This window comes from Typopeltis vanoorti, chromosome 11, assembly GCF_054136105.1.
Source record: "Typopeltis vanoorti isolate ZY-2024b chromosome 11, IOZ_Tvanoo_1.0, whole genome shotgun sequence".
In the NCBI taxonomy this organism is placed as follows: domain Eukaryota; kingdom Metazoa; phylum Arthropoda; class Arachnida; order Uropygi; family Thelyphonidae; genus Typopeltis; species Typopeltis vanoorti.
The window spans coordinates 89,490,133-89,513,181 of record NC_143559.1 but is presented as its reverse complement, the minus strand read 5'-3'; the positions used below and the strand labels follow the sequence as shown (position 1 = coordinate 89,513,181).

The 23,049-nt window shown below is 36.8% G+C and overlaps 1 protein-coding gene across 1 annotated transcript in view; it reads right to left on the bottom strand.

Moving 5' to 3' along the window:
* The window catches only part of LOC150101837 (glutamate receptor-interacting protein 1-like), a 369,473-nt gene that overhangs the window by 277,511 nt on the left and 68,913 nt on the right, over positions 1-23,049 (bottom strand). The window contains exon 4 of the mRNA XM_090400065.1: positions 11,003-11,066. Within this exon, the coding sequence (XP_090256191.1) occupies positions 11,003-11,066 (64 nt within the window). The remainder of the gene's footprint in view (positions 1-11,002; positions 11,067-23,049) is intronic.

Genomic DNA, 23,049 nt, shown 5'->3' with positions numbered 1-23,049 from the left:
ATAAGGCTTCATGAATTTGTCATCAAATTCATTAGAAGAAAGTGGAAGATTTTCTTTAATAATTGTATAAGCAGCTTCTAATTCACATGCTGTATTAGTGAGCTACATGAATAACATTTTAAAGATCATCATCATAAGTCAGTTAGTACATTTCTTTCTTTCATGGTAGAAGTATATACAACGTACATACCTACATACACACACAGTAAAATACATTATTTATTACTAATCTTAAAACATCAGTTAGAAAAGTACACCAGCTGCAATTTGCTGCTAATTATGTTGAGCACAGCATGAAAATGACTACTGAAATGCCTGTTACATCAAGGACTAGTGCATGACAACCATGGAGTGGTAAGTCACACCATGCTGTCATCTCAATAAAAAATTTTACATTTCTGTCTGCCAGTGTTACAAATGATAAATGTTAACATTTATCAACTTGCAAGGTACTTTTGAATGAGGCTAAACGTATTCTGAATTACTAAACTGCTGACTGAATAATTTTTTCATATATTAATTTAAAATGATTATCACACATATTAATTTATGAACTAAAAAATAGCAATGATTTTATAATAATGGAGCTTCCCCTGTATTCCAACCTGTAGGCTAAAACTAATTTTAGAAGCTACAGATTGGAATACAGGGGGCAAGCTAGCCCCAATAAGTGCCAGTCCCAAGCCCAGATAAATGGCGAGGGTTGACGTCAAGAAGGGCATCCAGTCATAAAACTTCATTGCCAGCTCTAACTATGATCAAATGAGTTAAGAAAGTGATATAAGGACTAGGACGTGTCCCTTAGGCAATATGCAGCTACATTGCCCTACAGCTGCAAGAAGTGGAAGAGGGCTACCGCATCAAGGGTGGATGCGATTAAAGAAGGGAGCCCAGTGGGTGGAGAGAATGTTGCAAGTGGGAAAGTTGAATGTTGAAAGCATGACTGGAAGGTGAAGGGAGTTGGCAGACATGAAGAGGAAGTTGGACATTTTATGTGTGCAGGAGACAAGGTGGAAGGGAGAAAAGGCAAAAGAACTGGGAGACGGGTATAAATTGTTCTATTCTGGAGCAAATAAAGAGGGAAGAAATGGTGTCAGAATTGTGGTGTGTGTGTGGCAGAATGAAGGACAAAGTACTAGAAGTGGGTAAGAGGATTGACAGGATCATGCGAATGAAACTGGGTCTTGGAGAAGAGCAAGTGGTCATCTTATGTGCATACCCTGCAAGTTGGCTGTACAGCAGAGGAGAAAGAGGAGTTCTGGAACGTGCTAGATGAAGAAATGAGAGAACTAGAAGAAAATGAGATGGTGATTGCCGGAAGAGACTTCAATGGACATATAGCAAGACAGAATAGGGAGTGTGAAAGGGTGCATGGCGGCCATGGAGAGGGAATGATGAACCAGGAAGGAGAGAGGATTGTGGACCAATCTAAAAAGCGTTTGATCTGGCAAATATGAACTCGTTTTTCTGTGAACTCAGAAGTAGTGTTTGATCTGGCAATTGTGAACTCGTTTTGCTATAAGAGAGAATAACATTTGATAACATTTAGAAGTGGTAATAACAGTTCACAGATTGACTACATTTTGACTAGAAGAAAACATCTTAAAGAAGTAAAAATTGTAAGGTAATCCCAACAGATCAAGTGGCACAGCAAAACTGGCTGCTGTGTGCAGATTTTAAAATAAGGTTGAAGATAAGAACCTTTGGAAGTCATGGGATGAAGACAATTATGTGGTTTCACTTAAAAGAAGAGAGTGTGAGGAACCTTTATAGGGGAGAGGGTGTTAGAGAGGATTTTGGATGGACTAGAAAGTGTACAAGATTGATGGAGACATAATTCAAAAGCAATTCTGAGCTGTGCAATCGAGGTACTTTACAAAACATCTGGAAAGATTAGAGAGAGCAGGAAGGTTGGTGGTGAAATAATAATGTACAAGAAGCAGTGACGGCTAAGAGGAAGGCAAAACAGAAGTGGGACAAGTCAAGAGTGGAAGAGGAGTACAGAGAGAGAAAGCAAGAAGCCAAGAGAGCTGTTGTGCAGGTGAAGGCATATCAAAATCCTTATGATCAATTAGAAACAAAGGAAGGACAGAGAAAAATTTATCGATTGGCAAAATGAAGAAATAAGGCATCAAAGGACATCTTACATGCGAGGCAGATCAAAAACTCTGAAGGAAGAGTATTAAGGAGGGACGTGGATATAAGAAACAGATGGAGAATATACTTTGAAGGGCTTTTGAATAAGGAAAAGGAGAGGACTTACAGAGAAGACGGGCAGCCTTATGAGGGGGGGGGGATGGTGCAGAATATCAATAGAGTGGAAGCGAAGAAGGCAATAAAGAGGATGAAGAATGGAAGGTGGGCCCTGACAGGATCTCAGTAGAGGCATGGAAGGCACTGGGGAAAGAGGGAATTGACTGCTGTGGGACATGTTCATAAAAGTTTGCCAACAGGAAAATATACCCGAGGAGTGGAGGGATAGTACTTTTGTCCATATCTACAAGGACAAAAGGGATGCACAGAATTACATAGAATTATATATAAGAATTACAGAGGAATAAAGTTGATGTCCCACACAATGAAAATCCTACAAAGGGTTCTTGATGGAGATTGCAAAAGGATCAATTTGGCTTCATGCCTGGTTGATCGATGACAGATGCTATCTTTGAGTTACGGCAGATGATGAAAAAGGTTAAAAGGTTCGAGAGAAACAGCAAGAGCTACATCTGGTGTTTACTGATCTGGAGAAAGCGTATGATAGAGTGCCAAGGCAAGAAGTCTGGAGGTGTCTGAGAGAAGAAGATACCAGAGAAATATGTCAGGTTGGTGCAGGAGATGTACAGAAATGTGAAGACAAGAGATCACACCTGAATGGGGTGGATAAAAAGTTTTCAAGTGACAGTTGGTTTGCATCAAGGGTCAGCATTAAGTCCGTTCCTGTTTAATATTGTGAAGGAGGTGGTAACGGAGAAGGTGAAAGAAGACGAGCCTTGGACGATGTTTCATAAGGATGATGTCATACTGTGTGCAGAATCAAGAGAAGTGGCAGATAAACTGGAAAGATGGAGGGAAGTACTGGAAAAGAGAGGTATGAGACTGAGCAGAAGTAAGACAGAGTACGTGTGTTGCAAAGTGGATGGCAGCCAAGAGACACATCTGGAGATGGAAGGAAATGTCATCAGGAAGGTTAGGGACTTTAGATACTTAGGTTCAACAGTGAAAGAGAATGTAGAGGCTGAGAAAGAAGTGAGATGTAGGATACAAGCTGGATGGAGGAACTGGAGAAAGATGGCTGGAATGCTATGCGATGAGAATGCTGACCAATCTAAAAAGCAAATTCTACAGGACAGTAGTGAGACCAGCTATGATGTATGCTATGGAAACTGTGGCCCTGAGGAAAAATAACATCAGCAGGATGGAAGTAGCAGAGATAAGAATGCTTAGGTGGATGTGTGATGTGAGCAGAAAGGACTGTCTGAGAAATGACTATGTAAGGGTAATGGTGAACGTTAGGAACTTAGGAGCGAAGATACAGGAGGCAAGGTTGAGATGGTTTGGTCATGTGATGAGGAGGGAGGATGAGTATGTGGGAAGAAAGGTCACACAGATGGATGTGCATGGGAAGGAGGAAGCACAGGTGGCCAAAGAAGAGATGGAGGGAGCTGGTGGAGAAGGACTTGAGGATGAACTTGGATGTGGTTACAGCCCAGGACAGGAGGATGTGGAGGAGACTCACTAAAAACAGCGATCCTACTTAAGTGGGATAAGCTGCAGAAGATTGGTTTGGTTTATAGTTTATTTGGCACAAAAACTACAAAGGTCATATTGTGCCATACTAAGGTTATAACTATACATAAGGGGTTAAAGAAAATTGTAAACAATATGCTTGTACAAAAATTAGATTCCAGAAAGCAGCATCTACATAGAAACAGAATTGCTGCAGAGGACACAGCAACACACAAGGTTAAAGGTTACAGCAGTACAAAAATTGTCAACAATACAAGTTAAATAAACAAAATGCGTGTGCAAGGAATGCAGTAATGTACATATAGTCAGTGCTGAGCCATGGAAATTTTAACAAAGGGCTCGCATCGCCAAGCAAAAAAAAGTCTTATTTCACACAAAAACTTTTATTAATACAGCTTGTGTACAAATGCCAATCAAAAAGTATGAAGGGACAACCTGTAAAGGCTATCATTTTTAAACCAATATTTCATGATCTAAACATGAAATATTTGCACACAATCATGTGTTAATTTATCTTACATAAGAAAAAATTTTAACTATCAAAATATAATAAGAATAAAATCTTTTGTAAGGCACATTAAATGGTCTGCATTTTTTATAAACAAAATAAATTTCTTTTGTTTGCGATAGAAGTTTTTATGACAAACAATCTATAAATAATAAATAAATATTATCTAAACACAATAATACTGAAGTATGTTATATTGCTCTTTGTTTTTATACTTCAAGTCATAATCAATGATACGAATCAAGGGGCATTATTTTATAGTCCTATTTGTTTTTATATGTGATTACCAAAAGTGAATTCTTATTTGTAAAATGGTAGTAACAGTAACTATAATATTTCATTTAATAAAATCACTTTGTTAGGTTATATGAGTTTGTCGCTTAATATATTTCAAAAAATTATGTTTTGTTTTTTTTTGAAAAAATAAAGAAGTAAACAAGAAGAACAAGGGGCTCGCAAATTTGAGAAAAAATTAACAAAGGGCTCGGGCGAGCCCCTTATAGCTCACCACTGCATATAGTTAAAATTATAACAGATGTTTTTACAACCATACATAAATAGGCAAAAAGGAATTATTATACAACATGCATGCATAAAAATAAAATCTGGCAATGTGGTATCCACATATAAACAAAATTACAAGAAGGTTACACAAATATACAAGGTGTCCTACAGCAATATATAATTAGCCAAAAAAATTAGTAAATAATATGTATGCACAAAAGTTAAGCTGGGCAATGCAGTATCTACATATAAACAAAATTACTGCAGCATTTAAGGCAGTACATAATTAGACAACAATACAAGTTAATAAACAAAATGCATGTACAACACCAAGCCAAGAAATGCTGTATCTACATATAAGATTACTACAATAAGATTACAACAAATGCTATTACAGTAATACATAGAGTTAAAGAGGAATTATTATACAATATGAATGCATGAAAATTAAGTTTAGTAGTGTGGTTTTTACATATTAACAAAATTACAACAAGGTAATACAAGGCTATAGAAATACATGATTGGTCAGAAATTAAACTAACGAATAATATATACATTAGTATTCAACTCTTGCACATATACATCACAAAACATTACATATTTTGTTATGCATACATACAAAAGTTAAGTGAAGCAATACAGTATTTACATATAAACAAAATTACAGTCAAATGTGTTTGTATAAATTAATTCTTTGTAAAAAATTAAAAACATTGGGCAATCTGCCCAAGTCTGTCAGCATCTGCCCGAGTGTATATGATCTGGCAAGGTGGGCAAAAATTTCATTCCTCTCTCTCGTGCAAAGTGCTGGCACTTTACTAGTATATGATAAATAGTGAGCTGTGTATTGCATTTTTCACACATGGGAGGGTCATTAGCTCTCAGTAAATAAGAATGTGTAAGATGACCGTGACCTATGCAGAGCCTAGTGAGAACAACTTCCTCTCTTCTCTTTATTCGTTGACTAGAATGCCAATGCTTAATTTCAGGTTTAATGTCATATAATTTGTTTGTTAATGAGTCCTGCCATGATGACCGCCATTGATCAATTAGCTTTGAAAATATAAACTGTCTGTAATCTGTATATGGTACTGTCAAACAGTATATGGAGAAAGTTTGAGCTGATTTAGTAGCTGCATCTGCAGCCTCATTTTCCTTAATTCCAATGTGGCTGGGAATCCAGCACAACTGAACATCAAAATTAAGGATTTTAATTTTGTGAAACTGGTGTAACACCTCATAAAGTACTGGATGTGGATTATACAAAGGAGAGGAGATAGCCTGTAAAGAGCTCAATGAGTCTGTATAAATTATTCACTTTTGGTAACAGTTTTCTTTTATATGAACAAGTGCAAGCTGAATGGCACTTCTCTACTGTATAAACTCAGCTGTATAATTACTGCAATCAGGTGGGATCTGGTTGGAGATAATAATGTCAGGAAACACAGTAGCACAGCCAACAGATGTATCAGTTCTTGAACCATCAGTATAGATAGGCAAGAAATCAGAGTGTGCTGCTCTGTGTGCATTAAACAATTGGAGGTAGACAGATGATGGAGTATGAGATTTCTGTAGCTGACAAAGTGAGAGGTTGCAGGATGGTGTGCAAACCTGCCATGGAGGGATGCTGTTATGTTTAGTGTGTAAGCAATGTTGTCAACATTTATATCAAGAGCTTGCATAGTCTCTTTAACACACATACCAAAAGGACGTATGGCAGTTTGAAGTGTGTGGTATTGAGCTTCCCAGTGCAGAGAAAAGAGACTAGTCCATGTAGGATGATCTGGGAGAGACTTTGTCTTTAGGGCATAATTAAGAGACAACTGTTTCCGTCGAAGTGATAGAGCTGGTTCATTTGCTTCAACATAAAGACTGAGTGGGTGATGTGCGAATGGCACCAGTAGCTATCTGTATACCCTGATGATGGATGGAATACAACCAGCCATCCAACCAACCAGCTTTGAACATATAGGTGCATGATAAAGTTGGAGCAATGAAGCTCGATTAGCACCCCACTCAGTAGAAGATGGAGTGCGAAGAAGATTCAATACTCTCTTGCACTTTTCTCTTAGTTGACGAATGTGTGCTAGAAATCTAAGTTTACTATCAAAGATCAGGCCCAAGAACTTGGCTTCTCTAGCTACTGGAATAATAGTGTGTCCTATTCTTAATTCAGGATCTGGGTGAAGAGTGCATTTTTGACAGAAGTGTACAGGGACACTTTTTTCTGTCGAAAACCTAAACCCATTACTAAGAGCTCACAGAGAAACATGATCAATTGCTTGCTGAAGTTGTCTTTCAATTACCCTCATGTTACAGGAGTGGCAGTAAATTGTGAAGTCATCAACATACAGAGCATTGTCTATAGTGGGAGGAAGCTGTTCAGTGACTGAGTTAATTTTAACAGTGAAAAGTGTCACACTTAAGACAGAACCTGAAAAGAAAGTTTTTAAATGCAGGAAGGTGTCCTTTAAGACTCAGGTTATAGAGGTCTCTTAATATGCCATATCTCCAGGATGTGTCATAAGCTTTTTCCATGTCAAAAAAAAACAAATGAAACAAGGTGTTCTTGCTTCAGAAATGCATCTTTTATACAAGTTTCTAAACGAACCAAATGGTCTAAAATTGAGCAATATCTACGGAACCCACATTGTGTATTGGAGAGAAGATTGTTGCTTTCTAAATAGCAGAGAAGTCAGGCATTAACCATTTTCTTTAGTATCTTATAAAGACAGCTGGTCAGAGCAATGGGTTGATAATTATTTACTTGTGTTGGATCTTTTCCTGGTTTTAGGATAGCAATGACAATTGACTTATGCTAAGAATTTGGAAACTCTTCCTCTGCAAGTATTCTATTGTATAGTAAGAGAAGGAGATCCATAAAAGATGATGGTAGATGTTTTATCATTTCATAATGGATGTCATCAGGCCCTACTGAACTAGAGTGAGATAGTAGAAGAGCTCTTTTTAGTTCTTCCTTAACAAATTGCTCATTGTATGGCTCAAGAACATTGGTAGAAAAATTTAGCCTTTGTTTCTTTTGCTGTTCTTTCAGAATTAAAAATTCAGGAGGATATGAAGCTGTTGCTAAGATTCTGGCAAAATTTTCTCCCAGAGTGTCTGCAATGGCTTTGGGATCAGCAATAACACTTCCATTATGGTTAAGGTAGACAAACAATGTGTTCTATATCTGCCTTTCATTTTCTGGATTTTATCCCATACAATTTTTGGACTGGTCATTTGATTAACTGATGTAGTAAATTGGATCCATGATTGCTTTTGACTCTGACACCTCACACAACGTGCTTTGGCTAGAGCACGTTTGAAAGCTATAAGGTTTGATGTGGTGGGATATCTACGAAATATATCCCATGCTCTGTGTTGATCTTTTTTTTGGCTGTCTGACATTCTGGGTTCCACCAAGGCTTTGGATAGAGTGGAAACTGAGATGATGTTTTTAGGATGGAGGCTGTTGCTGCCTGGACAATGCACTCTGTTATATATTTTACCGCTTCATTGATAGGCGTTTGACTGATGGCATCAGCATTAAATTTTGCAAGATGAGAGAAAGTGTTCCAGTCAGCCTGGTCTTTCCATATAGGTATCCGTTTGGGTGAACATGGTTCCTATGAAGACGTGCAGAGAACAGGAAAGTGATCATTTCCATATATGTTCTCTTCAACGTCCCACGTGAGCAGTGGAAGAATGGAAGGGAGCAGATTGTGAGATCAATTGCAGAATATGAATGGGTAGGCATATGGAAGAAAGTATTGAATTTATTATTTAAAAGGGAGAGGTTATAATTATCAAGAATTCTTTCAATGATTCGACCTCGTCTATTAGTGTTGGCACTATCCCATAGAGTATTGTGACCATTAAAGTCACCCATCAAAAGTATGGGTTCAGGCAGTTGCGAGATAAGGTTATCAAGATCAATTTCATTTAACTCAGCACTAACTTGGTGGTAAATAAATTGAACATACTGTAATAAGAAATCCCACAGAGAAGCAAATCGCTACTGCTTCCAGAGAAGTTGGACCTGATGGAAAGGAATATGACTGCCCACTAGGATACAGCTACTCCTCCATGAGCAGGACTACCTCAAGTTCTATCCTTGCGTACAACAGTGAAATTCCTAAACATAGGGATCCTCATCGGGTCTTAAGTACGTTTCCTGTAGACAGAAACAGAAAGGTTTGTGTTTCTGCAACAAAATCTTGATATCATCGATATTCTGGCGAAATCCACAACAGTCCCATTGTACAAATTTTCCTATTTGTTTTGGTTTTATAGACTTGTCTGGTTTTTCGGGAGGTTGAGGACTTACCTTTGTCATATTTATCAACTGTTTTGGGGAAGTATGAATGGCCAGTGTCCATCTCTTCCTCTTGTAGAGCATTCAATACGTCTGATGTGTTAGGTTGGTAAGTTTATCAGTTGGTAAGTTTAGTTTACTTTCACTGGGTACTCATTTTTTCTGTGGGAGTATCTGGTGGTTTATCTTTAAGTGATATCTTAGCTATAATTTTTTTGACAAGTGGGTTTTCATTGAGTGGGATCATTTTTGGAGTTGTCTCTGGAGTAAGGCCATAGGTCATGTGATTGATGTGCTCAAAAGAGAAGTACTTGTGATCATAAGGTGCAGGTATGGTGAAATTATCAGATGGTGGAACAGACATACAAGTTTGAGTTGCTAGTGTCACTTTCTTAATTGTTACCTTCTCAGCATAAGATGTGATAGTGGCTAGCTTTCTTTTTTGCATCCTGGTATGTTATGTTTTGCTCTGGTTTCATTCTTTGTATTTCTTTTTCATCTTTCCATTTCTGACATGCACGAGAGTAAGTTGCATGATATCCCTGACAGTTGACACATTCAGCTTTTTTTGCACAGCAAGATTTGTTATCATGCTCTTTACTACCACATCGAGCACAGGTAGTAGAACCACGACAGGCAGTTTGGGCATGTCCATATCTCTGACATTTAAAACATCTCAGTGGGTTAGGGATGTACATTCTAACAGGACAGCTGAGATACCCTGCTTTCACAGATGTTGGAGGTTTAGGTGTATCAAAAGTAAGGATGACGTTCTTGATTGGAACTAGGCGACCATCCCTACGTATCTGGATGGGCCTCACACCTGTCATTCCTTGATCTTTAAGTTCTGAACATATCTCCTCATCAGGAACATCGAGGAGATCCCATTCGGATATCATTCCTATAGAGGAGTTAAGTGTTTTATGAAGTGTTACTGTAATTTCTATTCCACCTATTGTTGTTACTCTCAGTAGTTTCTTGGAATGTTGCTGACACAATGTTTCCACAAGGACATTACCAGAATGCAATTTCAACAGTTTTGGGAGGTCCTGCCAGTCCTTCTGAACCTTTTTGAATAAAGAAAGGTGACATTTTCCCTATTTAGTTTTTCACCTGTAGAATGAATGATCAAAAATATTGGTACATTTATGTTAGCATCATATATCTTTTGTTTCTTACTTCTGTTTCCATATAGCTGTATCTACGGTATCAATACTAGGTTGGGACTTTGTTAGGGCCCCTGAAACATTTCAGGATATAGGATTCATGCTCAAGAAGTTTTTGGTTCGGTGCCAGAGCTCTCCACCCACCATGGAGCCACACATGGATGACCACTGCCTGGCAAGCAATGACTGCACTCAGGAGTGGAAGGCCAGGGCTACCCTGGACGCTATACCGGCACTACGGCAAGCCTGGGATCCCAACCCCAGACCATAGGGTGAGAGGCTTACTGCAACACTATTGACCCTTGCAGGCAATTGATCCTGGCTGGGCCATCCAGGACCACCCGTCTTGCCAAAGCAGGGGCCAAAGTAGTGCAAGACTACCAAGATCCCCCCCTTTCCGGATGTCCACAGGTCGCACCGCACGGCAAACATTGCAGCTGGGCATTGGATCCCAATGATGGTGGGCTGGAAAAAAGGATAGTGAAAAAGACTCAGGAGAAGTAGAGCGAAGAATACGGGTAGAAAAGCAAAGAAAAAGAGGAAGAATGAAAAGGGCCAGTACCATCACTGGGAGGTTCCCTCCACCACAAACAGGTGCCCCACATGGAGAGGAGCTGCAGAAGAAGAAGAGGAAAGACTGGAATACAAGGGAAGCTCTATTACCATAAAAGCTTGTTATTTTTACTTAATTATCTAATATCAGAAGCTACATGAAGATTTCAGGAAATCCTAAATACTGATATACTGATTTATTTTACTTACCTATGAGCAATACTACCAGGCCTCAAATTTGAAATTCTTGGTTTACTACCTTTGTCTATACCACCTAAATTTGGGAAGAATTATATACCAAAATTTACAATTTGCTCAAAATAGTTTTGGGGTATTTTGTAATATCACCAAACTGATAAATGAGAGATATCCCCAGTGAATGAACTAGATGTGCAAATACGTACAAAAGTTATCTAATTCTATATTATAAAATAAAGAAATAATATTCATAATAAAAGCGGCAAGTGACAATTTTAATAGGAAATATCAAGATTCCATAAAAGAATGTTAAATCAAGATAAGGCACCAGTAACAAACATTATAAGTGACATTTTTGGCTTTTTGGGAGAGGGGGGGGGGGCAGAATTGAACCCAAGTTCCATGTGTAGCTTGGCACACATCCAAAGAACTTCTTCCAGCAAAGTCACTCTTTTGGATGTGTATACACTTCATCCTTCACGACTCCACAGGGAAAAAAAAACTAAGATGTAAGATTAGGACAATGAGGCAAGCAGGAAAATGAATAATGGTTTGGCAGAAAGGGACAACATCCTCAAGGCACATTTACAAATTTTCTTTAAACTGATTATATCACTACCTGATACATTTATCACCACTAGCAGATTAGTTTGATCATTTCATTTAAATCCTTATTGCACAATGATCACTGATTCAAAATTTGCATACAATAAAACAACAAACCTACTGCAGAATTTGTTGCTTTCTTAATATCTACTGATTAGAATGGGATAGATATTCATGAGCACAAAATAGTAAGTCAACAACTGTTAGGTAACTATGAATTTGGGAGGGAGAAAAGAATTGCATTTAAAATACCAATATTCTTTTTGTAGAAACCCTACATTTAACAAAAAAAACTATATTTTTGTTTTTCATCCAAAGCTGAATATATGAAACAACAGTGGAAAAATCTACAATTCAGCATATTTATTTTAAAAACCTCTTAGTGTCCACTACAAAACTGAAAGTTGCTGCACTGGTTTTGCATGTTTTATTATGAAATATAGTTAAACTTTTAATTCAAATAACTCTTAAAATCTAAATAAATACCAAAGTAAAAATACTAAATTTAATTAACTAAAAACAGTTAACATCTACTCCACTAAAAGTTTCTTATATTATTGTCAGTATGTGACAAGACACATACAGAAATTCAAAAGAAACTGATTACAGCTGTGTGAATCTAAACAATATTAGAAAACTCTGGGATTTAAAATAAATCCTAGTGTTTTCTAACTTGGAAAAGAGGGGGGGGGGTGCAATATGTATGCTAACATATAAAAGATAACTAATGTTAGGTATATGTGCAACTATCAGTTGTTTTTAAATTTCTTCAATTCACCAGCATACTACAGTTAGTCCTCAACTTACAACAGGATTATATTCCAACAATCCAGTCATAACTTAAAAAGGTCATTAAATCAGAAATCACTAGATGAATAATATGGACATATTCATGTGCCTGTACATGCTGAAATGTGTTGATCTGTTTGTTATATTTTTAATGATTTTATCCTTTGTTTATAATGAAATAATACAATGCAAAAATTATAATATAAAATTACTGTATATAGTAATGTACAATAAATAATGAAGCGTGTATGAACAGTGCTTTTGTACACTTACCAGAAAAATAATCTAGAGAAAATAAATGGAACAAGGGAAATTCTTTGATGCTGCTGATTTATTTAACTGAACAATTCATTGGAGTAGGAAAGAGGAGACTAGGTCATCAACAAATTCTTAAAATTCAGGAAATGAAACAAAGTGTTACAAGGATGGTTTACCAGATAAATAACTTGTGGAAAGTCAGTATCTAGTATTATTTTCTGGTGTGAGGGGACAGCAGGAGTGGGAGTCATTAACAATTTTTATATTACTTAGTCTGCACATTTCTCTGTAGCAAGCAATCACAGCTTACATCATTCCATCTACTTTGTTAAATTTCTCTATGTTGTGTTTCATTTCCTCTAACAACTATACTGCCTTATTAAGAGGTAAATTATATTGACTTTTTTAAACTCTTTTGGGGGAAATCGGCTTCTGCTTTTTCTCACACTTTTTCTTCTTCTTCCACAACTTTCTATGCTTCTAGCTCTATAAGATCTTCATCTGTGAATTCTTTTTCTACTAAATGTTCTACATCTTCAATCTCAAACTGCAAAACATTAGTTAGTACCACTATCTTGTAACCAACCTCATATAAAACTATCTTTGTCAAATCCTGTTACCATAAGAACATATATTTTCAGCAGCTTCATCCAAATACCATTCATACACTCTGATATGTCACCTCACTCTATACTGCTTTTCTTTTCTTTTAGGCTTGCACGGTGATCCGAATGCATTTTTGAAAATTATGGAGACAACTACCATGTTTGAATAAAAACTTTAGTTTAATATAACTAAAATCTACAATTCGACGTTTCGACCTTTATGTCAAGGTCATCTTCTGGAGCGTACAAATATACACAAGAAACAAGCTATACTACAATCAAACTGGTTCGTTAAAGACACTGACCAACCGCTACCACAATTGTTGGCCTGACCTCTGGTGAAAAAAAAATAAAAAAATAAATTAAAAATTAAAAATAAAAAATAATACATCAACGCTAGAGTCCTATTATTTGTGTTGTCTACTATATACATATATTAACATCATTCCAGCCAGTTGGAGTGGAATGGTTTCTAATACTAGCAGATTGGCTAGAGTCCTGACTTTCATATTAGGTTGGCTGAATGTGTGCCATCTAGATCCTTGGAATTTTCATACCATCTTTGTTATTGATATTTGGGTGGTTTATCAGGATTTCGCAGGATTCCTTAAATTTTCTTTCATACCAAGTTTTTGTGCGGTGTAAGGAGCAGGTGCTTTTCCAGTTGATTTGGTGTAAGGTGTTAAGTGCGTGGTCTGAGAGGCCTGCTTCACCATAATGGTTATATTTGATGTGTCTAATGTGTTCTTTCTTGCGTATAGGGATTGTTCGTCCTGTTTCACCAATGTACGGTAAGTTACAGGTGCAGCGGATGCAATAGACTCCAGGATGTGCTAATGGGAGGAGAGGATCCTTAGAGGAGCTGAATATGGTTTTAAGTTTAGTGAGTGGTTTAAAGGTGGCATTGAGGTTATAATGTTGTAGGATTCTGTTGATTTTTTCTGATAGCCCTTTAATGTATGTTGAATATTTGTTTAATGTATGTTTAATGTATGGGATGTTTAATGTATGGGATGGCTATGGTTTTACTGTAATCTAGATTCGTTTTTGTTGTGGTTTTATAGAGTATTTTATTGACAGTATTTTTGTTATAGCCATTATGTTATGAATGATTTTTAGTTCTTGTTTTAGGGCTTGCTGGTTAGAGCAAATAGTTGTGGCTCTGTTTTTAAGGGTGTTAATGACTCCGTATTTTTGTGCTGGGTGGTGGTATGAATTCGCATGTATGTATTGGCCCGTGTGTGTCTATTTTCGGTAGACCGTGAAGGATAGACTGCCTGAAGGAAGACGTGTAACTAGTGTGTCTAGGAACGGGAGCGAATTTTGGTTTTCGATTTCGATGGTAAATTGTATGCATTCATGTTGTTTGTTTAGGTGGCTGAGGAATGTGTTTAGCGTTTGTCGAAATGTCGACAAACGCTAAACGGGTTTGAGTTTTTAACCGTGTCTGGTGGCCAAGAAGTGACGGACTTTAGTAGTTTTCTGTTTTATCCTTTATTCTTTTTGTTGGGTTATAATTTACCATTTTATATGTGTTGTTATCGGCTACTAGTTGGTTCATTTGTAGTATGTATGTTGACCTGTCAAGGACAACAGTGGCACTGCCTTTATCTGCTTTCGTTATTATTATGTTTTGTTTGGCTTTTAATGATTTAATTGCTGCTAATTCTGTTTTAGTAAGGTTGTTCTGTATGGTTTTCTTGGTATTTAGGACATTACTGGTTTCTAGTCGTATTTTGTCTGCTATATTGTTAGGTAGGGATCTGATGCCTCTTTCAATGTGGTAGATAAAATCCAATTTGTTTACCTTTTTCGGTGCTATTGCATAGTTCAGTCCTTTATTCAGTAGCATAAGTTCGCCATTGTTCACGGCGTGGCTTGATAGGTTAATCACATGGTTCTTCTTGTTGGTGGTTGGTCGCTCCTTGTCTCCCTTGTTTGTTGTTCATTGTTGTTTCTCGGGGAGGAAGTCCTCTGATTGGATGGATTCCTGTGATTGGCCGCCATATTTTACCGTTGTTTCAAACTGTGGAATTTTTTCTCGAGTTTTTCCTTATTCTTTTCCAGGGTATGCTTGGCCGAATCGTCAGTAATTCTTTCAAGTGTTTGTAGAATGTCTGGATTAACATAGTTCGATAGTTCTGATTGTAATTTAGAAACCAGATTTTGTGTTGTAGCTCGGTTTTGGCAGGCTGTTTGAATCTGTTCTCTAAGCATTGCTTTTTCTGTGCAGTCATAGATACAGAGTGCCTTAGTGGACGTAAATTTCTTTTTTAGCCTGATGCAGATCAGAATAAGGTTATTGTCTCTGCATCTTTTTAAAAAGGCCAGCCAATTGATCAAGAGAGAAATACGAATCTTTAGCTTACCATAGTGATTGCAGCGCTTGTGGGTATCATTTCCATGGATGATCTGAATCCTTTCTTTTAGGCTTGCACGGTGATCCGAATGCATTTTTGAAAATTATGGAGACAACTACCGTGTTTGAATAAAAACTTTAGTTTAATATAACTAAAATCTACAGTTCGACATTTCGACAAACGCTAAACACATTCCTCAGCCACCTAAACAAACAACATGAACGCATACAATTTACCATCGAAATCGAAAACCAAAATTCGCTCCCGTTCCTAGACACACTAGTTACACGTCTTCCTTCAGGCAGTCTATCCTTCACAGTCTACCGAAAATAGACACACACGGGCCAATACATACATGCGAATTCATACCACCACCCAGCACAAAAATACGGAGTCATTAACACCCTTAAAAACAGAGCCACAACTATTTGCTCTAACCAGCAAGCCCTAAAACAAGAACTAAAAATCATTAGTGACACATTCATAAATAATGGCTATAACAAAAATACTGTCAATAAAATACTCTATAAAACCACAACAAAAACGAATCTAGATTACAGTAAAACCATAGCCATCCCATACATTAAACATACATTAAACAAATATTCAACATACATTAAAGGGCTATCAGAAAAAATCAACAGAATCCTACAACATTATAACCTCAATGCCACCTTTAAACCACCCACTAAACTTAAAACCATATTCAGCTCCTCTAAGGATCCTCTCCTCCCATTAGCACATCCTGGAGTCTATTGCATCTGCTGCACCTGTAACTTACCGTACATTGGTGAAACAGGACGAATAATCCCTATACGCAAGAAAGAACACATTAGACACATCAAATATAACCATTATGGTGAAGCAGGCCTCCCAGACCAAGCACTTAACACCTTACACCAAATCAACTGGAAAAGCACCTGCTCCTTACACCGCACAAAAACTTGGTACGAAAGAAAATTTAAGGAATCCTGCGAAATCCTGATAAACCACCCAAATATCAATAACAAAGATGGTATGAAAATTCCAAGGATCTGGATGGCACACATTCAGCCAACCTAATATGAAAGATTCAACATAAGTCAGGACTCTAGCCAATCTGCTAGTATTAGAAACCATTCCACTCCAACTGGCTGGAATGATGTTAATATATGTATATAGTAGACAACACAAATAATAGGACTCTAGCGTTGATGTATAATTTTTTATTTTTAATTTGTAATTTATTTTTTTTTTTTTTTTTCACCAGAGGTCAGGCCAACAATTGTGGTAGCGGTTGGTCAGTGTCTTTAACGAACCAGTTTGATTGTAGTATAGCTTGTTTCTTGTGTATATTTGTACGCTCCAGAAGATGACCTTGACATAAAGGTCGAAACGTCGAATTGTAGATTTTAGTTATATTAAACTAAAGTTTTTATTCAAACACGGTAATCACTCTATACTGCATTTACATTTCTTTACACAATAAACATATTCCTTCCAAGTCTAAGAATTTTCTTGTCCTCAATAGCAGCAATAGCCTGAGCAAAAGAATTTCTTAAATAATATGTCCAAGGCACCAATAAAATCCTTACACATGGGCTGCAGGAGTGAGGTGGTATTAAATGAATGTGTTAATGGGATGGCTGTCAAACTATTAGTCATACATCGTATATGTTGTAAATCAAATAATGACTGTAGTCTTATGCTGATTACAATACTTATAACAAAATATCCATTGTACTGTTAACTGATTTTAGTTAAGTAAACTGTGGTATGCTATTATATGAAAGTCAACCACTATCAAGTATGCATCTATAACGTGTTGCTTTTGAATTTGAGCTCTAGTAATATGCTAATGATGCTATAAGAAACTTATAGCAATTTTTTTTTTTTTTTTTAATATATACAGTGATATCATACACAAAAGGTCAAAAGATCTATAAACACATCAGTGCTGTGGGGGGGGGGGTGCAGTTGGAGGTTAAGATAGAAGTTGGAGGTTAAGATAAAAAAGAAGTGCAAGTTGCAGTTGTTTGGGAACACTCTATGATGAAGAAGGTGAATAGAATAAAAAAGAGGAAAAGCAGGTGTGGTGTGTTTGCAGTTGCACAGTAAAGAGCTACTGTTCTTGTACTTACAGGCACAACAGAAAGTGGAGGAATGATGGTTGCTAGTTCAACAGAGCAATGACCACTGAAGTACCTGAAGAACAGACACAGAGCCAAAGCGCTGGATCTATGAGATGGAGGTTGAAGTGCAACTGTAAGAGAGAGCGAGATCATCTATGAACTGAATTGCTCTCCTCTGGACAGTGTCAAAGATTTTTAGGGAAGTTTCAGGTACACCACCTCAAACATGTGAGCAGTATTCTAAGCATGGGTAGAATTGGGATTTGTATATAGAATGAAAGAGAATGTCAAGTTTTTTGGATGCTGAAGAAGCTATTGATGTGATGTGTTTATGCCAAGAGAGACTGGAGATAAATGTTAGTCCAAGCAGAGAGATCTGATCTTGTCTGGTGATTTGTATATTACCGAGGATAAGGGCAGGTGAGCTGAGATCACTTTTGTGAGAAAAAATATGACTGTTTTGGTAGCACTGAACATGACATGACTGTCCTCGTCCCATTGAAGAACAGCATCTGGATCAGTACTTAAGGCACTAGTTCTTGTAGACGATCTTGTAGCATGGGGTGTCAAAATACTGCATGGTTTGTCAGATGAGTAGGATAAATAAAGAGTACTATTGTCTGCAAAGCTGTGGATAGGATTAATAGTAATTGACAGTAGGACATTTATGTACTGGAGAAAGAGAATAGGTGATAGGAGAGGTAAAGAAAAGGTGAAGCTCAAAAAGAGGGAGCCATCTACCATGACTCACAGAGAACAGCCAGAGAGAAAGCTAGCTATCCAATTAAAGAGGATGGCAGGGAGACCAAAGGATGGCAATTTGTTTAGCAGGTCTCAATGCCACAATAGCCACACCTCTGTCCTCTCAAAATAATGAAGTCATCAATAGCCAACTTCTCCACTACTTAAAGGCTCACCAATCAATCAGCAGACCACCAGTATGAATTCTGCCATCAACAGCTGACCTCTTAGCTTTATCACCCACTACTGGACAGGTGCCATGGAAAGATTCAGAGAAATTTGTGCTCTCACTCTTGACATTTCCAGAGAATTCAACTATGTCTGGCATTGAGATTTGCTAAACAACTTCTTACTTTTCCAACAATCTTGCATTATTGATCCTGATAATATGTTCCTACCATTCTAAACTTGCAATATACATCCTTTTCTTTCTTTCTTTTTTTTTTTTTTTTAAACTGGAGAGAGGAATGCTCCAAAGATCTGTCCAAATTGGATAGCAAGAAATCTCCACATATTGGAGTTTTCTGATTGTGCTCCAGGGTTGAGTGCTATTTTATGTGCCTTGAAACATAAAAATTGCCATGCTTAGAAAGAGTGATAGTTTTTTTTTAATCATCTAACAACATTCTTTTGCTCTTAATTCCTTTATAAAGCAATGGACAAAATCATTGTCCATTGCTTTAAATAATCTAATAAGCAATCATCAACTGCTTTACAGATTAAGAGCAATAACAGAGGTTGGTGCTCTAAATCTGTAAAGCAGTTGATGAAATTTGACACAAGATATATTAAGTAAATGCTCATCATGTCTTGTGACTTCTCATTACATGTGGCAAATAGCTTTTTTATTCTCTAACTTTGTAACAATGTTAAGATTCCACAAGGCTTTGTTCCTTCACATGTGCCTTTTTAAAATAGGTGACTATTCTCTAGATGACTGCAAATCTGACCAACACTTTTGCAAATAACAGTACACCATGCTTTCACACTTGATAAAACTTGCCAGTTAAATCAAAAAATCTCTAAATATCAATTTTTATGATTCTAAATTTTGATCATCATCATAATATGGGTGACTGAAACAAAAAAGGCAAAAACTGGTAAGATCTTTCTGAGCAATAAATACAAAATGTTATATTCAGGCAATGACAATCAAGGAAAACAAGGTGTAGCCATAGTATTCAACACTAAATATGAGGCTAATCTTCATCAATGGCAGGCAGTCTCAAGTAGAGTGATATGGGCAAATATGAGAATGGGAAACTGGACAATGAGACTTATTTGCACCTATGGTCCCACAGAAGGTTCTACTACGATAAAAGTGGAGGAATATTTTGAGGCTTTAAAGAAAGAAACTGACAATGAAAAATGAAAAGTTGGTTCTTGTTGGGAATCTAAATAGCAAAGTAGGAAACTATTGTCAGACATACAAAAATATATTGGGAAAATTTGGAGAAAAGAGCAAAGCTAATAAGAATGGCAAATACTTATTTGATTTCTGCTCAGGACATAAACTGGTTAGTACTAACAACATGTTCCAACATAAAAATGTGCACAAATTCACATGGAGAGAAGAGGCAAGGAATAAGAAAAGTCTCATTGACTATATTATTGTTGATAGTGATGTTTTCTCTCTGATGCAGGACACTAGAGTGTGCAAAGGATTTGAAATTGGAAGTGATCACCATTTAGTCTTAAGCAGGATAAAATTGAATTCATATTGAAAAGAAGAACATGTAAGAAAGTTTTAAAATGAATAAAAGTTGAGCAGCTCTCAGATGTGAACTGTAGACTAAAATACACAAAGATTATTGAAGAAAAAATGAAAGAGTTTCAGAATACGAACCAAACCTTGGAGATTCGGTGGCAAGCTCTGAAGAAAACATTGACTGATTCTGCCAGAGAGAGGCATGTGGTGAGGTAGTCTGCAAGGACAGAAAAATCAGAACTCCCTGGTGGACACAGGAAGTTAAAGAGGAAGTGAAGGAAAAGAAGAAAGCATATCAAAAGTTTCTGGCAAATAAGTCAGCTTGTGCTCTTAGAGAATACAGAGACAAATGTAAGAAAGCAAAACAATGTGTAAAACTAGCTAAACAAAAGTCATGGGATGACTTTGGTAAGAAAATAGCAAATAATAATTATTATTATTATTACACATCCAGGGAGTCCAAAGACCCACTCCACAACTCTGTCGCTACCAATCATCCACCAACTTCAACTAACCACAACTATAATAATGCCATCTACAGCCAACCACCACTACTAGTATTTCCACAGACAATCACAAACATACATGCCCACGGCTGAATTCGAACCCGCAGCCTTTTGGCTGAAGAGCGGATATGCTAATCACTCAGCCAATAAAGCCGGCAAAGGTAACAAAATATTCTGGAGGCTGTTGAAGCAGCTCAGAAATTTAGGAAAAAGTGTTATAAAAGGAATTAGAGATAATAAAGGTGACATGAAAACAGGAGAAAAAGATATCCTTGAAGTATGGAGTAATTACTTCGAAAAATTGCTAAATGAAACAAGCAGTGATGACAGCACAGTGGTAAAAAACACTGACCAGCATGCAGCCAGGAATGCATATCCATACTTGAAGTAGAAAAAGACATCAAAATCCTAAAATGTGGAAAGGCAGCAGGAGTAGATATTATTCGAAAAGAAATGCTCAAGTATGAAGGTATAAAAGTCTTGCAGTGGCTGCGCTGCATAGTTCAGAAGGCCTGTACAGAGGAATTCCAGATTCCAGTAGAGTTCTCATAGTACCCATATATAAAAAGGGAAATAAAACTGAATGTGAGAATTACAGAGGTATTTCTCTACTGAGTGTTCCTGGTAAGATATATGCAAGTATAATTGAGAAACAGATGAGAAGGATTGTGGAAGGGACGCTTGGTGAAGAACAAGCTGGATTCAGACCAAATAGTGGCTGTCAGGATCAGATTTTCACTTTAAAACAGATAGTTGAGAAATCATGGGAATATAACAAAGATCTGTACGTACGTTTTGTAGATCTGGAAAAGGCATATGACAAAGTGCCAAGAGACAAGCTATTCGAAACGCTGCAGTTATACGGTGTCAATGGGGCATTATATCAAGCATTACTTAGTCTTTATTTGAATTGTAAATCAGCAGTTAGAATTGAAGGAAGTAGAGGGAGGTGGTTTAATGTTAAATCTGGTGTCAGACAAGACGTACTTTATCCCCTCTCTTATTCATTATCTATATTCATCACATTATGAAGGAAAGTGGTATTAAACCTGATATCAAAATTGGAGATGTTAATCTCAGCTCTTTGCTTTATGCAGACAATGTTATACTTCTTAATAAATCCAATACAAGTCTGCAAGATTCCCTGACTAAATTCGATAACTGTTGTAATAGATATGGTATGAAGGTCAGCATTAAAAAGATAAAGACAATGACAATAGGCAGAAACATTGAAAATATCAACTGCATTGTGAATGGAGAACCTATAGAACAAGTAAAACATCTCAGCTACCTAGGCACGATTTTTAATGAAGATGGTAAATTGAATATGGAAATAGACAACAGAATCAACAAAGCTGCTTTGATAGGAAGTCAACTGAATAAATTTATATAGAAGAAGAAAAAAATTAGCCAAAACACTAAATTAACCCTATACAAGACAGTATTCAAACCAATTTTAACTTATGGATTTGAGAGTTGGGACAGAAGTAAAACACATGACCAAAGACTAGAAACTGCAGATATGAGAGTCCTGAGAAACCTTCGGGGAATGAACAGATGGCATCAATGGCAATATCATATTAAAAACGAGGATATTAGGAAAGAACTTGATATTGTCAGCATCCAGGAATGCATTAACAGAGCTAACCTCAGGTGGTATTGTCACTTAAGCAGAATGGGAGAAGAAAGATTAGCAAAACAAGTGTTCTCTGCCAGGTTGGCAGGAAAAAGACCCGGAGGAAGACCAAGATATAGGTGGATTGATACAGTAAAAAGTGCCTTAGAAGACAGAAATATAAGATCTGATAATGTTGGAGTCTTGACAGGTAATAGACTGATTTGGAGGAAAATTGTAGATAAGAAGTTAGTAATGATGTAATTTTTCATGTAGTACTATCATATCCTGTACACCCCTTGAAGGTATATCTCAGGAATTTGATGATGATGATGAAATTTTGATAACCAAACTATTCTTCAATATAGGATTTTCAGTGATAACCTTGTTAATTTTCAAGATAGAAAAATTCATTTCTGTCTTATTTCTTGTAAAAAGAATTTTTAACAAAACCCAAATCTCTTGACAAGAAGAGGCAAGATTTCTCTTCTGAGAATAATTCTAACCTTCAATTAACTTATAAATATATTACAAATATTGCTTCTTCAGCATCCAAGAAATTGATTTTGCAAGGCTCTATTTTACCTCTACACTACACGCCCACTGAATACTCAACATTACAGATGGTGATCCTGCAAGCTCGGCTGATATTGATGCTGAAAAGACACTGGTTTCATTACATCTAGGATGCAGAGAACTAGATGATTTTCAACTATAGGTTGGTAGGATTTTTTCGTTTCACAAAGCAGACAAACTGACT